The sequence below is a fragment of the Anastrepha ludens genome, chromosome 2 (assembly GCF_028408465.1).
Source record: "Anastrepha ludens isolate Willacy chromosome 2, idAnaLude1.1, whole genome shotgun sequence".
In the NCBI taxonomy this organism is placed as follows: Eukaryota; Metazoa; Arthropoda; class Insecta; order Diptera; family Tephritidae; genus Anastrepha; species Anastrepha ludens.
In genome coordinates, this window is record NC_071498.1 from 123,202,094 (window position 1) to 123,225,833 (window position 23,740).

Here is a 23,740-nt window from a genome sequence, read left to right on the forward strand (position 1 = left end):
TACAAACAACAACATATTAATATATTGACTCTACACACACATACATACATATATCCACAACAACCGTCTAAAAACAGAAGGAGCGAGACCATGAGCACGTCGCTTTATGCTGCGGCATCGGGATGAAAGCAAACGATACTCGCACAGCTCACAGCACACGGCGCACGACGCTGGCTACCCGCAATGCCGACTTGGGCATAAGCGGTGGCGGCGACAGCGATCGTTGGAGATCGAGGACAAAAAAAAACAGAGAAGACAAGGCCAGCAAATACATATGCATAGACGTACGTATACAATGCATATGACCGGTCTCCGCCTGAAGATTGCTGAGGAATGGCGGGAAGACGAGTATGCTGTTGTTACTGCTGATGAGTTTTATGTTAGCCGACGTTGTTGAGTGTGAGTGTGTATGTATGTATTGGTTCTCAATGTTGGGGAAAAGTGGATTTGAGTTCTCAAAATCAGTTTCGGTTTCAGTTCTTCACGTGTATTGGGTGCGAACGGTTCGAGTTTTTGTTGAGGCAAAATCTCTGTCAGTTATTTAGCCAATAACTCAGTAAAAGAAGACACAACGGAAAGCAACAAAAACTATAAAAAAAAAATTTGCTAGAATCGATTTGATTGAAATAAAGTGCGTAAAGTTGGCATGTCCAAGGTGTTTTTGTAGTCGCCACATATGGTAGGAATGCCTTATGTGTAATGGAGTCTTTCACTTTCGAGGAAATTGTGTAGTTCGATTAAAAACGTGCCGAAGCGATCGCAAACCAACTGCGTTGGTTCATTTAAAAAGCACCGGTTATACCAACAACGAATGCATTAAGAGTGATTAGTAAAAGTAATCGTCAGCTGAACTCAATTGCGGTTTTATTTGCTTAAAGACACTTGTGAAATTTTACTGGCCTCGAGTCTGGCCAGCCATTGATCCGTTTCTCATACCGATCGCGTATTCAACATTTAACCTAACCAATTACGTTTTTCTTTATTTGCACCGGTCACAGTTTCATCTTCACTCATTGATACTTCTTTTGCTTGACGATCGAACGCGTTAAATTATTTCGTGTGGCTGAAAAGAAACAAGACTTTATTGACTAAGGGGCGCTGTCAAAACACAAAATACAATCAACTACCGCCAGTAATAACCGCAGCAAAAACAACAAAGATAAAACAGAAAGCAAACAAGAAATTCAGCTGCCACAACAAGAGCAACACAAACATCGACGGTAACATGTCATGGTGGCAACAAGTGCGCCGTGAAGTTGTACGGCAACAATGCACTGACGATTGTAGCAACTACGACAGCGCAGACATGAATGGCAGCAACGGCAAATGCAGCTGCCCGAAACAAAGACGTTGCAACAGGTTAACCTGTTATCGGAATAGCACCGTCATCGGCAGCAGCAATCGCGAAGCTGTGCCACTGTTCATCACACTGACCATCCTGATGTTAGCAAGTAAGTAGTCATCATCTCTTTCAGCAAAATATGTAGCAAAAGCAACAAGCACAAAGTAGTAACGAGAACACACTCGAACCAATAAAATAGCTATGGGCATTAGCAGCGTCAGCATGGACGGGTATAACCATAATAATAACAACAACAACAACGCAACATGGTTGTGCCAGGAGTAATGCTTCCACTTGCAAATTCATCTCAATTGGCCTACACTGCCAACAGCTGCCGTTTTCCTTGCTTCTCTTTCACTTATCCACTCGGAGTAACAACTTCGCGTGGGCCACTTACTTCGATTTGTTTTTAGTTCCTTCCGTCCCTCCCGTACACTTGTTGCAAATTTTGAAGGAATGAGAATAATCACTTGCCGGTTCGCTAATAACTGATTTTCTCTGATGGCGCAGCAGTTCGATTTGGATGCTGTCACTTAAATAAGAATCGTTCGGTTTTTCATCTTGATTTTCTACGTTGCCATTATTTATCGCTATTTTTATACCTGTCATTAAAATGAAAGGTATATTTATTAGCACTGCTATATTCTTGTGATCTGAAAGTTTTGGGATGCTAGAAGTTATAAGCATAAATGGGCATTTACATAAGAACACTGTTCCGCTGTGCTAGATCATCAAGTTCATCTAGCTATTTTCGAAGATATCTAGTATGCTTTATGGTATGCTAGTTTATTCAGCCTCGGGCTTAGGTTAGGTTAGGCTTGGCAGCCGCATAGCACATAGGGACAGCGATGCCACTAAAGACCACGAAAAGTGTCCGTTCTGAGCCGCAGGGCCTGGGCTACTTTTCCCTTTCCATTTTGAACCATTTCGAGCTTTTGACAAAGCGTAAGAGGTTGTTGATACCTAAAGTGTATAGATTATCTACTTATATTTATTAAGAAGTAGGATCTTAAATATCGATTCCTGCTTCTGGCTAGACCCGGGCATGTGCAAAAAAGGTGTTGAATTGTTTCCAACTCCTCCTCATTTCTGCGGCTACGTCAGAAATCATACATGTAAACGCCTAATCTCCTTGCATGATTTCCTAAGAGGCAATGTCTTGTGATGGCCCCTACTAAGGTCCTAATTTGAAGTCTACTCAATTTTATAATATTCTTGCACACACGTAGATTTAGCCTTGGCCATGTTTGCCTAGCAATTTCACAGGTATTAGCACTAATCCAGCTTTGATATATCTCGAGCTTATATCGGGTGTTTTTTTAGCTGCATGGGATCGATTCCGATAACTCTGGTTCGACAGCTGAGAATAGCAAAATGTGTTCTATCGAAATGATTGGTAGCCGTTACGGTGAATGGTGAGCGCTAACTTGCCGTGCTGATGGAATTTTTGTCTCCAAAAATTAATCAGCTAAACATTGACGACATTCAGTTCCAACAAGACGGCGCAACTTGCAATACATTTATAGAGCAAGTCGAGGTTGATTTCAATTAGTTTATTATGCAACGCTGATCTCAGAAAACAGAACAATTTTTTTTCAGGAGCAATTTACCATTGTGTCGATATGACTACCTGATCGAGGCTCTTATAAAGGGTATTTGAAAGGGTATATAAAAGTGACATCTAGATGTAGTAGTAGTAGTAGTAAATAATTCCCAGATGGTATCTTTTCATTTGTTTTCAGACAGATGTGGTGCTTTGTTCGACAGAACAACGCGTAAAAATTATTGAAATTTATTATGAAAATGGTCGATCTTTAAGAACAAAAGAACGAATCGTTCGTAATTTTTTTGGTGCAAATAAGCATCCGAATAAGTCGACAATTTAAAAGTTGGTGAAAAACTTTAAGAAACTGGATATGTCGAGGATAGAAGAAAGACTGGCGACCAAAAAATGGATGCTCTGTTTTAAATATCGCTACTATAGCCCAAAGTGTTGCTGCACAACGTCAACGCCGACGTCATCGATTCTAAAGAAGTAGGAATCGATTCAGTTCGACTGTGTGGCGGATTTTTCCTGCAGATGTGATTGATCCTTGTGATGTAATGATTCTTACAACCTGCACAAAATTGTAACTCTGCAGGTGCATAAGTATTTAGATGTTCCGGGCTTCCGATGCCCAGATGTCAAAATGTTATTTGTTAACACACATAACTGGCAATGCAAAAGCGATTCTTGTCAGGGAACATCATATCCAATGAATTACGAGTAGCAACTTGACCGGCTATAAAACCCAATCTGAGAGGCCTTAATTTTGCTTCCAATTGTTGGGCCAACTGGGGATTAACTCGTATGAGGAAAACTTAAAATATTGCTACCGTTCTCGAAACCAAAACTAGCAACTAGCACTCAAAATGGCTAATCTTGGCTGCTGAGGAAAAAATGCTTTTAGGAATAACGCATTCGAGGAAAAAGTTGGGTAAATTTTAAAAGACATTCTATGAAAACCGAGCTGATTTATATAAATTCAACACAAACTAACCAGGCTCGTACTACCCACTACCCTTGCAGACACCTGCTTGAGCCAGAGCCGCCTCCCAGGCACGTCAGGAGACACCTCCTCAATTGCGCCGACAAGATCCAGGACAAAACGAACAGACATCTACTGGACCAGACAGAGTTTAGACAGACATCAAACGACATTCATTGACATCTGACATCACCACCTTCTTAAGCTCCCGACCACCGAATGCCGTGATCGGAGTCCAACCATCACCTACTGCAGAGAGACCCGCGTAACACTGTCACAATTACGTTCTGGATATTGTAGCAGGTTAAACTCCTACTTATCCAGAATTGATCCCAACATACCATACGCATGTCCTGCATGTGAAGGCACTGCGCACGACACTAATCGCCTTTTCACGTGCCCCTCAAAACCCACTCATATAACACCTCTCTCCCTCTGGACCCAACCTGTCGAACTAGCATGTATTCTGGGCCTACCTTTAGATGAGTTAGACGAAGACGATGATATACGCTACACTGATAGGGCTGGTATTACTGCTACAACAACAACAACTTATCCTCCCTCCGCTTGCTCAAGCAAAGTGGAAAAAGAGATAATTGCATAAGCAAGGAGTTTTTATGATGAGATCGACAAAAGAGCTATGCAGCTTCAATAAAATTAATGTTAGCAAAGCGTGACTAACGGGGAAACTATTTTGTAGTTCATTGGGATAAGCATCACCAAAGGTTTTCAATTTACGTTGGCACAGACGTTCTTAACGGCTTTACTATTACATGTACACATGTATGTATGTGTAGAGGGAAATGTAGGGTGGTTATAAGTATAGTAGGTACTTATAAGAAATTTTCATGCACGCATTCCATATTTGGGCAAAGTCCAAATTGATGGCATCCCCATCTAGTTCATTAACTGTTAACAAATTCCTACGCCACTTTAACACGCAGCCATAATTTTAATCTTTTCCTTATGAATATTGATTTGTTGTTCGTATTTTTTTTTTATAAATTGGTTTTTTTTTCTTATTATCACTATTTGAGGCGTCTATCATATGGGCATTATGCGGCAAAATGACACGGTCATATAATGCGTGGCCACGTGCTGCATGAATTGTGGAAATCGATGTGCAAGATGCCTGCGGAACATAAAAATTTAATTACTTTTTCGCCGGTTCAAATTTGAAGAAAATATAGGAAGTAAATGCAAGCAAAGTTCACGCACAACAACGCATACACCTAGCCAGATCTTCCGCCTTGCACACATACATACGCACATGTAAGCAAAAGTGTATTTCCAATGGGTCATATTGCTGGAAAACAAATACGCAAGCGGTATTCGTCACTTTGCTTCTTTTATTTCATGATCATAATTTTTTGTTTATAAGAAATTATGCAGTCACGGCGTAGATAATGGGAAATGCATAAATAAGAAAGTCGAGTTTTATGATGCCGCGGAAAAAGGGACAGGAAGGCCTATTCAAGGAAGTTGTGAAGTTATCGTTAAGTTCTTTATAATACTCAGTGGCACAAACTGTCTTGCAGTTCATGAGAATTATTGGTCTTCAATTTATTTTATGCGCATACTACAGAAATCAAGCAGTAAAAATTAATGATGATAAGTGTAGTAAATACTCGTACATAGACAGAAAATAAATGAATGACAGCTGAGTGAGCCGATAAGAATGCCACAGTGTAAAAGCTAAGAAATGTGCACACATATTGCATATAACATATATGTATATATGTATACACATAATCTTTTTACACTTTACATATCTATAAGTACATAAGAATGAAACTCCATATGCCCTCCATTAGCGGTAGTTGGGGTCATAAAACATATAGATAAGTGGTATTAAGAAAAAGAAAAAAAAAACAAAAGCAATGAAATTGATAACTATGGTAAAGAATAAAGCAAATGGAAGCGTGGGAAAAGCTTATCGCCAGCTACTGCACATAATCCGTTCTTTGCAGGCTGCTTCTCTTTCACATCTCCATATCTAATCGCGCCAAGCAAAACTGCGTTGGCCAGCCAATTTTCCGATTTGTTGGCTTAGTGTGGGGGAAAATCATCTAAAACATTTCAATCACATTTTCCGAAAATAAAAACGAACTTGTCACTAATCCCACATTTCATGACTTACAGCTTGCATTCTTGGCTATTTCGATGCATTGCGGCTCTTGTGTGCCGCGGTACCCCAACAAACAGCAAAAGAGTATTTCCTTAAACTTTAAGAAATTTATAATTCTCTCTGCTCATATATATTACCTGATTATATGGCGTTAGGTATTCAAAACAATTGCAAAAATAAAATTTTTCTATCTGAAGTAGAATTTCAGGGCTAGCAAAGCTGTACTAAGAATCAAAATCGGCCAGAAAGTTATAATCGATGCATTCGACTGAGCTAACGTGAGAATTTCAGTTTGAAGTCTAATGGGTTTTGTTTTACTCATTCTACACAACAGTATAAGTAAGTCTTCAAAATATATATGTTGTTACCCTCCGATAAACACATGTTTTAAAACCTTCTGCTGCCCCCCCGGGTCTTTTTTCGTCCTGTTCGAGAATCCTTTTTAAAAGACTATATCCATAAATCGATAGAAAACTAAATTTTAGGAAGCTACTTAGAAGCTCCAGTCGTTAGCTATAATATTGTAGAAACATGTTAAATTCACGTCCAAAGTAGAACTGGATGCCCAACGGTGGATTAATAAAGAAGGCATACCATAGTAGTTATATGAGCAAAGGTACGGTCATTCAAAATTCTTGAAAATCACCGCAAGAGTATGTGAAAAGGGCTTTGAAGAAACTTACAATTTTAGACATTTTTCAAAAGATTTTTACCCCTTACCCGAGAATTCTTCGAGCGCCTTACATGTACAGGAAATGCTGCTGGGGTGACAAGTTATTAGCCGAATATAAATCTGGGTCTTTCGGTGACGTAGAATCAACTGTCTTGGGAATGTGATTCCAAGTATCTTTGGCATCTTTAAGATCGAGTGTTAACCTCAATTTGGTCGAAGCGATGGAAAAATTTTCCGGATATTTCCTCGATTATATATTATATATATAATTGGCGCGTACACCCTTTCTGGGTGTTTGGCCGAGCTCTTCCTCCTATTTGTGGCGTGCGTCTTGATGTTGTTCCACAAATGGAGGGACCTACAGTTTTAAGCCGATTCCGAACGGCAGATATTTTTTATGAGGAGCTTTTTCATGACAGAAATACACTCGGAGGTTTGGCATTGCCTGTCGAGGGGCGACCGCTATTAGAAAAACACTTTTTCTTTATTTTGGTGTTTCACCGAGATTCGAGCCTACGTTCTCTTTGAACTCCGAATGGTAGTCACGCACCAACCCATTCGGCTACGGCGGCCGCCGATTAGCCTCTCTATCTATTCTACACTACATCTCCCTTTATCATGTTTGTAAAACTCGTTTATCAAAATAAATATGTACAAGTATGTCGTAGTATACTGCGGCTGCGAATGGGTTTGTGCGTTACTATTTTCGGGGGTTCAAAACCCTGTGTTAACAAGCAACGGCAAACCTCTGAGTGTAGGCGGCAGAAAACTGTAGGTTCCTCCACTTGTGGAACAACATCAAGACCACATATAGTGGGAGTAGCCGACCTCATCTTAAAAAGAATTTACGCGCTATACAGATACATACATAAATATATATGTACACATTTCAAGGTTAGTTGAGGTGTCTTGTAAAATTTGTAGCTAGGTTTAAAGTGAAGTACAGTGTACGCTCGATAATGTGAATAAATTATAACCAAGCGAGTTAACATTTGCGATTTTGGGAAAAATATTCCCATTTTATTTACTTATTTGTTAAGTTACTGAACATAAAAACTCAATGAATGTGAAAAAAATTCAAATATATAATTATAAAAACCTTACGTAAAATAACTATTGGAGCATAAGATTATCAACCCTCTTAGAAGCGAGAGTTACCATGAGTCTGAGAAGAAACTAAGAGAGCAGAGCAATCAATTCATCTGTCTACGATGCTTCAAACGCACGATCAAGACAGAATAGCTCCTCTATCATCGAACGTAAGTCTTAAAGAAGAAAGAGCATGTCTTAGAAAAGTTTTCTATGTGCGTTTTAGTCTAGCAAAATGCAATACATGACAATACCTTTAGATAAAAGTTGCATATTTAAATAATATATTATATTTATCGAATCGAGTTTTTATTGCAATTATTTATTTTAAAGTGGAAAGTTACATTTATGAAACAAAATTTAACGATTTTTTATGGCCGGAATTGGATGGTATTGATCTGCCACACAAGCAACGAAACCATTGATCTTTTACGGGAAAAGTTTCCGTACCGTGTTATCTCAGGAAGAGGTGAACACAATTGGCCACCGAGGTCTTATGATTTAACATCTTCTGACTTTTTTCTTTGGGGCCACGTGAAAGAAAAGGTCTACGCCAACAGCCCAGGGTCGATTCAAAACCTCAAAGATGGAATTCGTGAGGCTATCGAGGACATAGGGCAGGCACTTTGTAATTCGGTTATGGAAAATTTCATGAAAAGGATATTGCCCTGTAAGCGTGGTCGTGGTGGTCATTTGCCTTTTTTTCACTATTAAAGGCATACCTTCCTCTTTATATTGAAATAAACAGCCAATCATTTATATTAAAGAATAGCATTTTTCTTTTTTATAAGGATTGTTTCAAAGAACTTAGTTTAGAAATATTCTTATTAACAAAATAAATTAACGAGTGAAAAAAAATGTTAAAGTCTTAATTTTAAATCAAAATTCTTACTTACATTCACGAGAATCAGTCGTGTTTTTCTGTTCCTTCTTCCAGTTCATCGATTAAAACAAGGCTCTCTCTCTACACTAGGCGTCTGATTGTGTTCATGTTGGTTGACAATTTCTTTTTCCCCTACTCTTAGCGGCAAAATCTTTTTAAAACTCATATCAAATTCAAGCCATCCTGTACCCGAACTAAGTGCGAACGAATTAATTCATATGAGTTAAATACGTGTGAACTTGCAATTTGTAAGTCAAATCCGCACATTTCGCAATGATATGATATTCCCTGAGCTCATGAAATTTCATGTATTTACTAAGGCACATTCAACAAAGTAGAAGTGATTCCTCTCTTTTGAACTGCGAGACATGCCAATTCTTTGTGGCCAAGGATAATTCCAAGGTATTTAACCTTTGTTCCCATTCAAGTATGCCATCAGTGTGCAGTCTATGCATTAACTACTGCGTAGCAACAATATCAACGAATAAATTGCTCTCCTCGCTACTGCTCTGAAGATGACTAGTAGAGCAGGTACCTCAAAATGAGCGATCAAATGTTTTGCTCCATTTCAAGCTATGTACGTTACTGCTCGGAGCAAAGGTCAAAAAACTTTTAAGTGCTCTCTGTAGTTGGAGTAGTAGCAAAGAGTTGGCCGGAGCGTTGTATTCAATCATACCTACAACCTTCACTACATAATTTGTCGGTTATATTAGCCCTGTAAAAACCTCCGAAAAAAATGCATACAAAAACGAACAGGCCTAAATAGCAGCAATGGGAGTAGTAGCGGAGCGAGAGCAGTAGCGGTAGCTGGAAGACATATGAATAATATCACAAGTAGCGCTTTGGCCGATTCCATGTTCTTTGCTACTACTCCAATTACAGATAGCACTTAAAATTTTGTTTGACTCTTGCTCCGAGCTACTAGTAGTAACAAAACACACATAGCTTCAGGCGAGAGCAAAAATGAAAACTATAAAATAGCCGAGCAATTTTAATCTTTGTATGTCACCGTTGCATATGCGACTTCGTTGAGGTGAAAATTGCTTTTGGAACTTCTACTTATGTAATAGATGGTTGGTATTTTTGAGGTGTTTACAAGGATTTTCCAATTTTTAAAATATTTTATTGCAGACTCAAAAGCGTCTTAGAGATTATTTTTAATATCATTGGCTAGCACATTAAATGACAAGGTTGTCGTGATATCAGCGTAAATGGAAGTTGTGCAGTAAGTAAGCGGAAGGAAATCGGCAGTAAATAAGTTAGAGTGCAAGTAAAATGAGAGTCAGTCAAATATTAGTTTAGGGAAGAAGAAATCCATTATTTTCGCGTAAAATTGTTGCCCAAATGGTTTAAAATTATTTTATGGTCGATCTTTAGCTCCTGGTCGATGTTAAGGCGACTAACATTCCGATTAACTTCGATTATTTCTGTGATTTTATCGATATTTACGACATTACCCACATTTTGTTAAACATCAAAAATGCCTGAACGGCATCGACGAAACCAAAATTGCACGTAAATAGCTGTTACAATATCGGCACCATAACCACCATTCACAATTTCAGCGGCATGGCTTGGATTTTCGCCTTTATCAAAAGAAAACTGTAAAATGTACCGAATCGTCTATTTGTTGACGTCCATTCCTAACATCCTGTAACTCATAACTGAATGGAACAGACAAAAAACAGCGAACGAATTTTGTTTAATGTGAATTGCACTTTTATTATACGAGTAATGACTGAATTTTAAAACGGGTTTAATTAACTTCTCATCTCTTCATTTATAGCATTACGATTTATTATGTTGAGTCCAATTTTTTCATTTTCATTTATTTATGTCCTTTTTATTCTACAGGGTCCGGCACTCGGCCATAAATTTATTTTGGAAAATTACTTTTATTCAAAGTAATAAATGTGTTGAAACAATATAAAATTACGAATCAATTTACTTTTGCTCGATATGACCACCTTTTCCCTTGACTATGACCTTGAACGGTGCAGAAACGAATCGCTATCCGCCCGAATGTGACTTGCAGGTATTTTGGCCCACTCGCGGACAAAGGCTTTATTCAGCGCCTCGAGTCTGGTGCATATTTTAGTTCGGATCTTGCTCACCAAAATGGTCTAAAGAGAATAATCCATCGGACTCGCGTCTCGATTCGAATTTGAGAGCCATTGTATGTGTAGACGTTATGAAGTTCGGAACGTTGTTTTTTAGCCATTCTTGGTTTTAGCCACTTCTTCAAAGCAACCTCCAGAATACTTTCCCGATATTGTATTCCCGATACGATTGGAGAGCGCCCATCTGCGGTTACAGTGGCCCAAACCATTAGCTGTGGCGGGTGCTGCCTCCTGGTGGCCAATCGTTGACTCAAATTCTCGTATGAACGGTCGGTCAAATAAACCCTATCGTTTTGGGAGTTTACGAATTGCTAAATTTGAAACATTTTCTCGTCAGAAAATACAATGTTCGAAAATTTACCAATTTCGGCCAAGTGAAGCAACTCCTTCGTTCTCTCAACTCTGACTTGTTGTTGCTTTGGTGTGAGATCATGCGCCTTTTGGATCTTGTAAGGCTTGACTTTGAGATCATTTTTCAGTATGCGGCGGATGCTACGGTCACATATTTTCACTCCTTTCGCCATTTGATGGGCACTTCGTCGGGGATTTCGCTCAAGTCGCTTCTTCACTTTTTGAACCATTTCACGTGTCGTTGCGGTCTTTTGACGACCACCTCCATGACATTTCGCGATGCTACCAGCGTCACTGTAACGAGTAATGGTGCCATAAACAAAAACTTTATTTACTTTAAGGTGCTCGAGTTCGCGAACAATTGCTGGTTGTGATTTTCCAGCCAAATAGAATGCAATCACACTATTACGTTTGAAATCTATTACTGATTTTCTTTTTTCGCGTTTACTCTCGGCAAAATGCTTGCACACGCTTGAAAACAATACTCTGGACGCTCATTTAGCCAGAGAACTGATGTCCGTGCTTCAGGTGCGCGAGCGGTCTGAAGTTGGTTACACTTCTTGTGCCCAACCCTGTAATCTTATGTTCCACAAATTATCACTATGTCTTTTTATGTCGATTCATGGACTTGCTTATATTAATACAAATTTATTTTGTGAATATTTAAATAATTTTTTAGGAGTAATGACGCCACTAGAATAAGAATATGTTATTTTTGTTACTTGATTTAGAGAGTTACTTAGATTAACAAAGAGAGATTAGTTCTGAAAATGTACGAAAATCGCCGCCAACTTAATATAATAGGGCTGTATCAAGGTTTTCGAAGCACTGAATCGCTCATTTCATAGGTAGAACTGCACTAACAAAGAACAATTATAAAATCGCATTTCAGATAAAACGGGAAACTAGCTTTTTCTCAGGTTGAGAATTACCAAATGTTGAGAATGTTGTGATTCAGAAATTAAGGTGATATTTTGAATAAACTGTGATGATTTGAGAAATGTCTTAGTTCTCAACTTCGCTTCATTTGATCTCAAACCAAAATGTTTATTGGGATAACAGACGGTCTGTTCCGCATATTGATTCATTCAAATGTTGTCTTTCTTCTTTCTCCAAGCGTTGAAAAATATGTGTGCCTGCATAGAAGCATGATGGCATGCCAGTACTTGCATTTTTAATTTCGACATTTTGAAAATTCTTGACACGCCACGCTTATTTCAACCATAAACCATTGACATCGGCACAGCGTCAGAAGGTGCCCCATGGGAGCATGTCGAGCACACAAATCTAAATATCTATGAATGTATCTACAAAACGAAGCATACCTACATATGTACATAAACACACACATACATATTCGTGGGCATGCATTTACTTGTTGTTCCATTGGCATCTTAGGCTGCTGCTGCGCAATCTGTCGTTCGCCGTTCCCACTTTTATTGTGTGATAATTTAAGATATTGGAAATGCATAATAAATTATGCTTAAACGAATTTACATACATACATATGTATATGTGTAGCTCAAAGTGGTACTGAAACTGATTATGTTTGCTGTATATTTTTTTTTTGACAAATGCTAATATTGCTGTTGTTACAGCACCGCCAGCTGTTTACGAGTTGCTACCTACCAGCCTAATTTCTTTTGTACACCGTGGCCGTCGTCAAGGCGCTTATGCTGTTGTGGTTTAGAACATACATATGTACTCGTATGTATGCACATATGAATAAGTTGTTGACTTCTGATCCAGTTATGTAAATATCGATCTTTGAATGTGTGTGTGTGTTTATGTAAGCCTTATTATCACTGGTGATAACAAATGAAACATGCATCGGACTTCGGGTTCATTGTATCGCGCCACAGTGGGAGAAACGTAGCGATAAGTTAATAAAATTATATTCATGGGAAAGTAATAATATTTATGGAATATTTACTAGGAACGAGTAATGAACTGGCTACTTTATAGGCCACTGAAGCATGAGATACCAATAAAACAAAATTGGCCTCTCTGAGACCAACATGGGGAAAATGGACACTGACAATTCAAATCACATTCTTTCCCCTGCGCTGGGCAGAAAACAGCTACACCTCCTCGGTGGCATTGCCGTGTATGCATATAAATTATGGAGGAACAAATGTGCCAGAATCTGCTAAAATGTTTAAAACCTATAAGATGTCGGGTACCTCAGCAGGCTTTGCAAAACAGATCTCATTTGGTCGCAGTGCGCAGTAGCCTAATAATAATAATGAACGAGTAATATACAAATAAATTTTTAAGTTTCGTCTTCCCCCAAAAAAACTATTTTAAATTAAATTATACATACATACGAGGGGGGCTCAACAAGTACCCGTGTTTGAAATGAAGACACCATTTTTTAAAAAAAAAAATTGTTTTTGCCCAAATAATAATAATAAGAAAGATACACTTTGACCAACGCTCCGACCATTTTTTAACTCCTCCAAAAAATAGGATTTGTCGAACTCTCCAAAATTCCAAAATACGCCTCTGTCTTGGCGATGATTTCCTCGTTTGAACTAATTTTTTCCTTCGTGCAAGGGAACAAGAAAATGTCGCCGGGAACTGGATCGGGTGAGTTATCGTGGCGAAACAGCACCTTTCTTTTCGCCAAATGCGGCCGTGCCGCCTTCAATTTTTTGTGAAAGCGGTCCTCACTGTATTTTTGTTCAGTGATCGTTTTTCTTTTTCTAAATCCCAGGAGGATGACTTCGTTCCCATCCCAAAAAATCGTCGCCATGACCATTCCGGCCGATGGGACTGTCTTCGCCTTCTTTGGAGCAGATTCACCGGAAGAAATCCATTGTTTTGATTGTTGCTTAGTTTCTGGTATGTAATGATGAATCCAGGTTTCATCGACGGTGATAACTCGATGCCAAAATTCCGTCGGATCTCACTTCAATTGCTCCAAACACTGCTTCGAAATTAACAGCCGCATCCGCTTGTTGTTGTTCGTAAGCAATTGCGGAACCCATCAGGCCGACAATTTTTTCATCGCCAACTCATCATGTAAAATATTAATTGCTGTTCCGGTCGACACATCTACAGCCTCTGTTACTTCGCGCACTTTCGTTTGTCGATCAGCGAGAAATATGTCGTGGACTTTTTGAATGATTTCCTCGGTAACCATGTCTGCCGGGAATCCTGGTCGCTCTTCAAGAAAAACGCATGATCGCCCACGTTTGAATTCGTTGAACCAATATCTAACTGTGGTCCTAGATCGCGAAGCATCCCCATAGATAGCATCCAAGTTTGCTTTTATCTCCTCGCATTTTTTCCCAGGAAAAACAAAAAGCAAATTACCGAACGATACTCTTTCCATCTTTGCGAAAATCACGAAACACGTTTTACTTGCGTAGCTGAAAAATCCAAACTAACCTATCAGTCATTATGAATTCGTTTTGCCGTCGTTTGACGTCTAACACCAACTTCCCTCAGGAACGCCCTCTGTCAACAAATACGGGCACTTATTGTACCGCCCTCGTACATACATATCATAGTGCATACATATATACAGATAGTAGTGCATTGATCAACTAACTTGGAATGTTTGCGTTGAAGCACCCTTCTACCATTTCTGCATGAATTTCGGGAAGACCGTCCAAAAACGGTTGTTGCTCCAGAAACAATAGATGATGTGCAACAATTGATAACCCAAGATCGTCACGTGACATATCGCGAAATGGAGGCATCTTGATCATATTGCATGAATGAGTTATCAGGAAGATTTGTTCTCGTAGAATGCTATATAATTTGAAAACTGCTCAAAAAAGGACTGGTGTTGGTTGGTGTAACGAAGTATTGAAGAAAATATGGGTGTTCCAAAACGAGCTTAATAGGATACAACAAAACTGGTTCGCGGAGAAGCACCTCAAAACAAATGATGCCCTGTTTTTTCGGACAGTCTAAGACCAGACTATCGCAGCTGTACCACTTGGATAACCTTAAAGCAGTCGATTCTGAGTGGTAAAAAACCGTTTGTGTGTCAGAAGTTTTCAGAAAACTAAGGAAAATCAACTGCCAAATACGACACATCCTTCACTAAGGCAATGCGAGCTCTCAGGTATCGGCTCACAGAAGAGAGTTTTTGAGACACAAAAGATCGAATTAATGGGTCATGCGCCTTACAGCCTTTATGGCACTTAATGTTTTATTTTGTTCCCGACCATCAAAAATAAAATATATTTTTCTGAAAAAGCTGTCGAAGCCTTTAAACAACTCGTTTTGGAGGTATTCATTTCTGAGTGCCAAAAGTGCTTTGAAATTTGGTTCAAGCGATTGCAGAAGTGTATTGACTTCCAAACCAACTTTGACTTTGAAGAACACTAAAGTTACGTAAATTATGCTTTTACTGCATTTTCAGCATTAGACGCGAAATAAATATACAAGATTAAAAAGAAAATGACTCCAGTACCTGTGATACTATGCATGTAACGAATTATTCCTTACTTGTTAACTTTATGAAGCTGCTTTGCCGTTGTTCCTACTGCGTTGTTCAATATTGAATTGTGACTTTTTGACCGGAAGTTTCTTTGTTTTTAATATCTGATGTAAAAAAATTTTGTTAAGAAGGAATCAGTCCCGCTTATCAGATTACATCTCTTCTCAAGAGCTTTCATTTCATCATCTAACTTTCCGCAAATTTTGGCATATAAAAATTTTCTGAAGATTTTTTTTTTTTTGATTCCTTTATCATTCCTCTTGGGATCATAGCACTTTAACGAAACATTTAAATCTTATTCTATTAACTGCTGTTCTTTGGCCGATATCCCACTTGTGGTTAACTACTTTTAAATCAGGAAGTTTAGAACGCCTCCAGGTATTCTAAAATTTTTAGAAAAACATCGCAAAAACACAAATCGGCATAAATCTTTGCCAAATCTCAGTTTTTCATCGCTCCCATAACAGTTTGTTGTACACAACCGGAACGACCCGGATTTATATTCGCCCGCGGACTGTCACCTCAGCAGCATTCCCCGTAGGTATAAGTACATGTGTGGAAAGTATGGGGAATGTTTATGCTGCTACAACAACAACAACATTAACGTCTTTATCTTTTGAAATTGGATGAAAAAATAAATGGGCTAATAATTATTTACTTCGTTCATGAAGCCCATTAGAGATGGTTATTTAAGATTAAGTAAACAATTTTACGGTTTTACACCATTTTTGAATACAGTTTCGTGATTTACTCGATAAGATAAAAATGTCATGGAGATTACATTAGATTAGATTCATTATGAGGTTTGCACTTCGACTTCATGGCCTTTTGTGTCATATGGAGATTACATAGTTTCTTAACAGAAAATATGTATGTGTGGGCGAAGTTTTCATTAAAAATAAATAAAAGATATTAACGAATTGTAAAATATAAAAGTTGGATTTTTAATTAACTTTGCCGTCGTTTAATGTTGCCGCTTTGAATGACACATGGTTTTTATGACAAACTTTGATGGTCTGGCTGTTCCTCATGGGGGCGATAGCTTTAAAGAAGACAAAAATATTCTCTATCATATTAAAAGAGTATTTTTTTCAAAGTTTTTGTCTCTTTTAAGCTAACTTATGAATATTTGACGCTGCTCTTCTGCATTGCTTACAGACTTATTTCTTTATATCGTTTTTTTATATACATGTACTAAACAACATACCTACATATATGTAGATGTTGTTGTGGTGTAGCTATTCGAAGTAAATCTCCACTTGGGGCCGCTGGACTTCTCTGCTTCTGTAAATGTTGTGTAACAAAATGGACCTCCGCCGGCAGCCCTGAAATTTCTTTGATTGGCTGCTATCTTCCGTTTAATCCGATTTTTAAGGTCAGCACAAATCCATGAATAAAATCGCTCAAAGAATTTCACATTTCTATTTCTATGTACATATTCGTCTATAATAATAAATGATGAATTCGTAGCTGAGCTCTTACGGGGCTCATACTTACCTTTTTCCATTCAACCCCACTTCTTTGCGGTGGTCCAAGCGCGTTTAATTTATTAACCCCATTCGTCGAATAGGGTATCAGATGAGAGTTTTTCAGGCTTACCAGGCTTGGCTTAACCTCAACTTCTCTAACTAGCATCTCCAACTACATATGTGCTAGTAATATAGTTTTTTTAACATTAAAAGAAGAACAATTTATGACCGAAAGGCAAATATTTCGTGAAATTTTTTTTTATTATCGTTTTTTGAAAAGTCTTCTATTTCAAATATAACACAAATGTAGCAAAATTTTTTTTTCGTTTGAATTTGGCATTGAAAAATGATAATGGTTGTACGGTTATGCACCGTGACCAGATTGATGTATTGGGCGACCAATGTACTTAATTTTAATTATTTAGTATTGCGAGGAATCGAACCAGCTCCTTAGGAGGGGGCATTTGTAAGTATACATCCTCTAATAAGAACAGGCCCAGGATTCTGTGTCTCCTGTGACCCAATGCTTCAGAATTGGTGATTAAGTGTTCCAAGGGCTCCTCTTCGTCACAGTAGAACCTGCATAAACTAGTGGTATATAGTCCTACTGCATTGAAATGTTTATTGCAGGCAAAGTGGTCTGTAAGTGCTCCACCGTGTAATTTAGGGACCTTTTTATCTAGGGTTAAAGCAAGTTTTGCTCTGTTGGTACTAAAGTTTAAGAACTTTTTGGAGAGGTTAAGGCCGTTTCAGGATTCCCTGGTTTTTATTTGGATACCTTTTTTTGGTTTCCTGTTTTATATTATTTTTGTTAAAGCCGAAATATTAGGTCGGTCCAATAATGGGTGTTTTCTTTTTGCATAAAAGTCTGCCTTCTCGTTTCATTCGTGTCCCTCAGGTCCTGGACCCAAATCAGAGGGGCCTGATTAAGAGTCGCCAGTTTGTTGAGTGCATTTGAATTAAACGAAAAGCTATTTAAGGTTTTGAGGAATGATTGACTGCTTTTCGAACCCTCTTTTGAATACATTTGTTACTGTTTCCATTATGGCGAAAAGCTCCGCATGGAAAATTGCGGTATCTTCACTCAGTGTTGAAGATTTGTGTCATTCCCTGGTTAATGCAAGCTGAATGTTCTTTCACTGTTTAGGATTTTGAGGTGTCCAGTAAGATCTCCTGGCTTAAATTTTTCTTTCATATGAAAGAACAATGCTTGCATAGCACTTTCCTCTTGTATTGCTAAGTGTAGCGGTGGTAGATTTAAAAGCGCTTGCGTGCCAGCAGTTGGGGTAGTTCTCATAGTCCCTGTTATGCTGAGGCACACCAACCTTTGTAGTCTACACACAACAGTTCGTTGTTTTGCCTACTATTCCTAATAGCGAATGTTATTTTCTTACGAACGTTCGCTTCGAAATAGGGACTGATGACGTAACGTTCCCAACCCAGGTTTTGCGAAAGAAATAGAAAGTGCGCAAAAAGTCTTCGTATATTCTGCCTACATACATACATATGTACGTATGTAAGTAGATATTTATGTTCATAGTAGTAGTACATACCCCTGAAAGGGGACTGTAATTTATTATTTATGCTCTCGACAAATTTTTAATGATATTTTTAGTGTAGAAAATGGGGGAATATCGCCCCACAATGCAACACGATCTGCTGTTTAAGCATAGAGTAAACAGTTTAAAAGGCAAAAGAAGCAACTCATAAGTCCTTTATATTTTTAGACCTATAAAGCAGGCATACATATTTATGTATGTATGTAGTTACCTTTACTTATCGTATATATGTATGCACATATTTATGTGGCTGATGAATGCTCGTATTTACTTAAGTTGACAGTGGCATTTGTCTGTTGATGAATAATGTGCACAAGAGTGTAATATATGAGCATACATATGTGTACTAAGTACACTTTTAGGCACAAATATTTATAACTATTTTTATCTTTGTTTATGTACTTATATACTTATGAGCTTAGGCCAAACTGTATTAGAACTGCATAGTGCGTTTTTCTGGAATACTAACTTCATGAATGCATACGAATGCATAGGTATAACATACATATGTATGTATGTAGTACATACCGCCAGCGTCAAAATCAAGTGTACACCAAGTATTGATAAGTTTTGACTATTTATTTTCCAATTTAATTTATTTTTTTATAAAAAAATATAGTTTATACTACAAGAAGAACCAAAAATTGCGTTGGTTTCTGACAATTTTTTCTGCTAACGGTGTTGGGTGTTTTCTTCAATATAAAAAAATTTGCAGTAGGCGTTAAATAGAGAAAATGCACAAGACCGTGTACGAAAAAAATTCTCAAAAATTTGTGTTATTTTTTATCTAATTGAAACTTGCCTTGTATTATACCAAAATCCAATGATCTATAAAACTGTATGTCTGAAATTTTCCTAAAGATTCTGAGTAAAAGGTTTGAAATTTTGATGAAAATTTTCCGAATTTTTACAAATTGTATACAAAGTTCAAAACTTTGCTTCATATGGTAGTTGTTGTAGTATGAACGATATTTTTATAAAAAAAATAATTCAAATTACAAAATACAATAATAAATAAATAGCCAAAATTTATCAATATGTAAAAATGACGGAAAAAGTGTTTTTACCAATTTCTTTTTTACTTCATATTTTTCCTCGAATTCTGTATAGCTTCAAGTTTTTAAATCATTTTGCCAATTTTAAAGTAATGCCAAAATAAGGCTTAATGCATGCGCGCGCCTTCATAAAATTTAATTTTCTTAGGAGTTTTAAACTCATTCAATTATAAAATATGGTAAAAAATGTACTCAATGTATGCCATGTTGTTTTACAGCTTACTAACATTAACATACAGCTTAACATACATTTTTACAGTGATCTGCGACTTACATGCTTCCCCTGGCATGCTTTCTGTTAACAAGCACTATTTGAACATCCAATTTTCCCTTTATTCACTACAGTGCCGTGGATCGACGTGTCAAGCGATCTGTAGCAGAGACAACTATGAGCTCGATGTATTCTCTGTTATTTTACAGCTTACTAACATTAACATAGAGCTTAACAGACATTTTTACAGTGTTCTGCTCCTTACATGCTTTCTGTTAACAAACACTATTTTAACATAAAATTTCGTATGCTCTTATTACAGTGCCATTGATCGACGCTGCCGCAGTCAAGCGATCTGTAGCAGAGACAACCACCAGCTTTGAAGTTACCACCAGTACTATACCGTCAGGCGTAGTCGACGAAATTGATTTCACCCCAACTATTACACCACTTTTAGCTGATGTCCAAACCACAGTTAGTGTGAATCAAAATGAACAGCGTGGACATACTGGGGATGCGGATGCCGCTATTGTGAATGATGCAGAAACGACTTTAGTCGGTACAACTACTACGCAGAACTTCAATCAAACGTTACCGTTAAATGTGCCTCAAGATATCAATAATGAAATCTCTCAAGTTAGCAACGAAAGCATTGCAACAGAGGTGAGAGTAACGCCGGAGTTTGTTGATCCAAAATTCGAATATACGGAAACTCAGCTTACTGAAGACCTAGAGGAGTCCATACGGAACTCAATTAAAAATGAAATTGAGTTTGAACACGATATTGGAAATGCAGCTATCGAACATCGTCTAGAAACTATAAATCAAGAGGAACGGCATGAACAGTTAGACGAGATTTCGGCCATACAAAATGCGCAACTACGGGGTAATACCGAGCCCAGAGAGGCATTTGGTGTACCAGCTGAATGTAAGCTGACTACTGTTTATCAATGTTTTCAATTTGTTTAAGCTATAACTTTTAAATTGCAATATTCCAGTTACATCCATCACCCCAGTTACCGTTCGTTATCAACGAGTTACAACAGAAAGCTCTTCAGTTGGATATTCTTCGACTGCGGAAACCGACCTTTCCATATATTTTCCCGTACAGGCAGAGGAGCGACCATCAATAGAAAACTTGAATGTAGGCATTCAAAGAGATGCCAGAAACCTCAATATTAGTGTGAACGAAAATTCGGAAATTTTAAAACAAAATGCCGATTCAGAAAATTACATCACTGCAGACGTTGAAATGCAAAATATTGAAGAAGAGAAAAATGAAAATCACAACGAGTTAGTTGGCGAAGATAAGCACACAGCACCTGCTTATTCTAACCCTATGTCTGAAGCTGCACTCTACTCACACGAGTCTAATGAAATTCAAGAAGCTGGTCCGAGACTGCAGGCAGAGGTCAATCAGCCTCAGGACACCAGCGATAAGAAAGGAAAGGAAGGCCATGAAAATGCTATTGTTGGAAATGAAGACAAAGTAAATTCAGAAGACGATCCCATAATCGATCAAAATCAAACGAAGGTAATACCTACTGAAGATAAGGAAGCATTACTAACTGCCGCTGTGATCGGGAACTCAAACACAACTCAAGGAGATCATTCAACTCCAGAATATGAAAGTGTTGACGTGCAAACTGAGGAAAAAGCTTCTTCGTCAGAAGAAACCCCAATTGAGGGCAATGCATCGGAAGTAATTCCTGTTCAAGCGGATGACAAATCGTTATCCATAGTATTGAATGAAAATCTTACGGCTACCGAACCTGTGGCAGCATTAGAAAATGATCAACTGGAAGAGCTTATGCGGCTAGAGGAAATTGAATCATTGGCAAGCGGTGAAATTTATACAACGGTTAAGCCCGAAACTTTGAAGAATGTGCATGTTGTCATCAAAAAACAGGGCGTTGAATTGGACGAAGAAAAAATTGATTCGCCGATCGCACTAACCGAAGTTGTGGAGGTAACAACAATCAACACAAGCTTAGTGAAGGAAACATCAATACCAAAAGACGGGCATGATGAGTTAGAAACCACCGAAACGACATTGGAACCTTTGGTAGAAAAAGAAAGCGTAGAGAAAGTGCAAAACATACAAAATGATGTTGCCATAAAAGAAACAACACAGGACTTAGAAGCGAGCGCCGATGTGAAAATTTCTGAGCCAACAGAGAACATAGAGGATCGTAGTGATGAAAGAAATGAACAAATTAGTGCTGAGACAGAAATCAATCAAACTGACGCAAACCACAACGAACGAAGCGAGCAAGAAGAGGAGAAAAATGATGATGCCAATATAGATACGGATTTAACCACCAATGAATTAGATTCATCATTTGAGGAAAAAGAAGACGCTCTTAATGAAAATCAATATTTCATAAGGCTAAGCAATGAGCTTCAACACTACTCGGAGAAAACAAGCGCAACTCAAGATATTGCAAGCACCAGCCAAACAACGCCAACAGAAGAGCCAGTCATTACGCAAGAAGCAGAGGACAATAGCATAGACAAGCAGAGTATCGAAACTACAGAGCAAGTCGAACGAATGCACATTACACTTATTGGCACAACACACACACCAAACATCGAATCTCATGAAACAGCTGTCAGTACAACTGAGGCACAAGCAACCACGCAAAGGGAATTCGAATCATATGAAGATGCAAGCAAAAATACCGATGGTCTAGACATAGTGCCCATTTTGGTGGGTGTAAGCGCCGCACAGGGTGATATCACCGCCTCAACGAAAGGTTCACGCTCCATTAACACACAGACACATCACTCAATGCTGCTGACACGTATGGACGATACAATGGCAGCAACGCTATTTGAAACTTTCCCACCCCATGACGCCGGACAGACGTTCAATGATCATTTGGCTGCAGAAAGTAGTAGCGGCATTGGTAAGCCGTTGCCCTCACGTAGCGTTACTGAAGCAACATCCGCCTCACTACTCAGTCGCTCCGGTCTAATCATTGTGATTTGCTCCAGCATTGCATTAATGTTTCTTCTCGTCTCAGTGACCGCATTCCTCATCTCATTCCAACGGCAGCATGGCACATTGGATATTGAGATGCAAGAGCAACGTTGTGGCAAAGATAATCTCGATGAGGAGGATGAGGAAGCTGGCACATGCACGAAGTTGCTAGAAATCGAATTGCCAAAATCATCGATCGTAACTGTGCCATGCGAGGAAATGGAGGAGTGTTTGTAGGAGAGTAATTTCAAGTAGTACATTTAGCGTTAGGCTGCTGCACACATTGTAAATAAATTGATACTGAGATTATCGATAACTAAAAACATACTAGTATGTAGTATGTACGCGTATATGCACACATAGTCACTTGTATTTACATACATACATACATATGTATACGCTGGTATTTGGCGCATCGGTGCAAGTGCTTAGTTTATTTAGTTGGTATGAAATCGAAAAACAGACTGTAATTTAAATTTTTAGTAGGAATATTATTTTGTATTTATGTAGTTTGTATTATTCACGATTATGTTGCCATATTTTTGACACCTTTTCTCCATTGGATTTTTTGCATTTAGTAATTTTCATTGTTTTAATTTACGAAAAGTTAACTAATCGATCACGAAAATATAACAAAGAAGCGAAAAAGTATTGTAAACTGTTGGAACTGACTTAAAGCCGAATAAATGCGTAAATCGATTTTGCCAAATTTTCAAAATCTTCTGCGTAATTCGAGAACTCATGCAAATAATCAGTGCATACATAAGCTTACTTGCATTAAGTATTAAATAATAATATGAAAACTTTATTAGTCAATCTTGGTTGGTTGGTTGGTTTAAGGGTGACCCCGCATCGGAGTGCCACATAGACCGCAAGTTGGGTCCGTTGTGTTG

The 23,740-nt window shown here is 38.2% G+C and overlaps 1 protein-coding gene across 1 annotated transcript; it reads left to right on the top strand.

Moving 5' to 3' along the window:
• Positions 1–469: 469 nt before the first annotated feature.
• On the top strand, positions 470–23,505 carry LOC128855254 (uncharacterized). Its single transcript, XM_054089987.1, has 3 exons — positions 470–1,451; positions 20,187–20,792; positions 20,863–23,505. The coding sequence occupies exons 1-3, from the start codon at positions 1,226–1,228 to the stop codon at positions 23,082–23,084; spliced, it is 3,054 nt and encodes a 1,017-aa protein (XP_053945962.1). The 5' UTR covers positions 470–1,225; the 3' UTR covers positions 23,085–23,505.
• Positions 23,506–23,740: the final 235 nt, after the last annotated feature.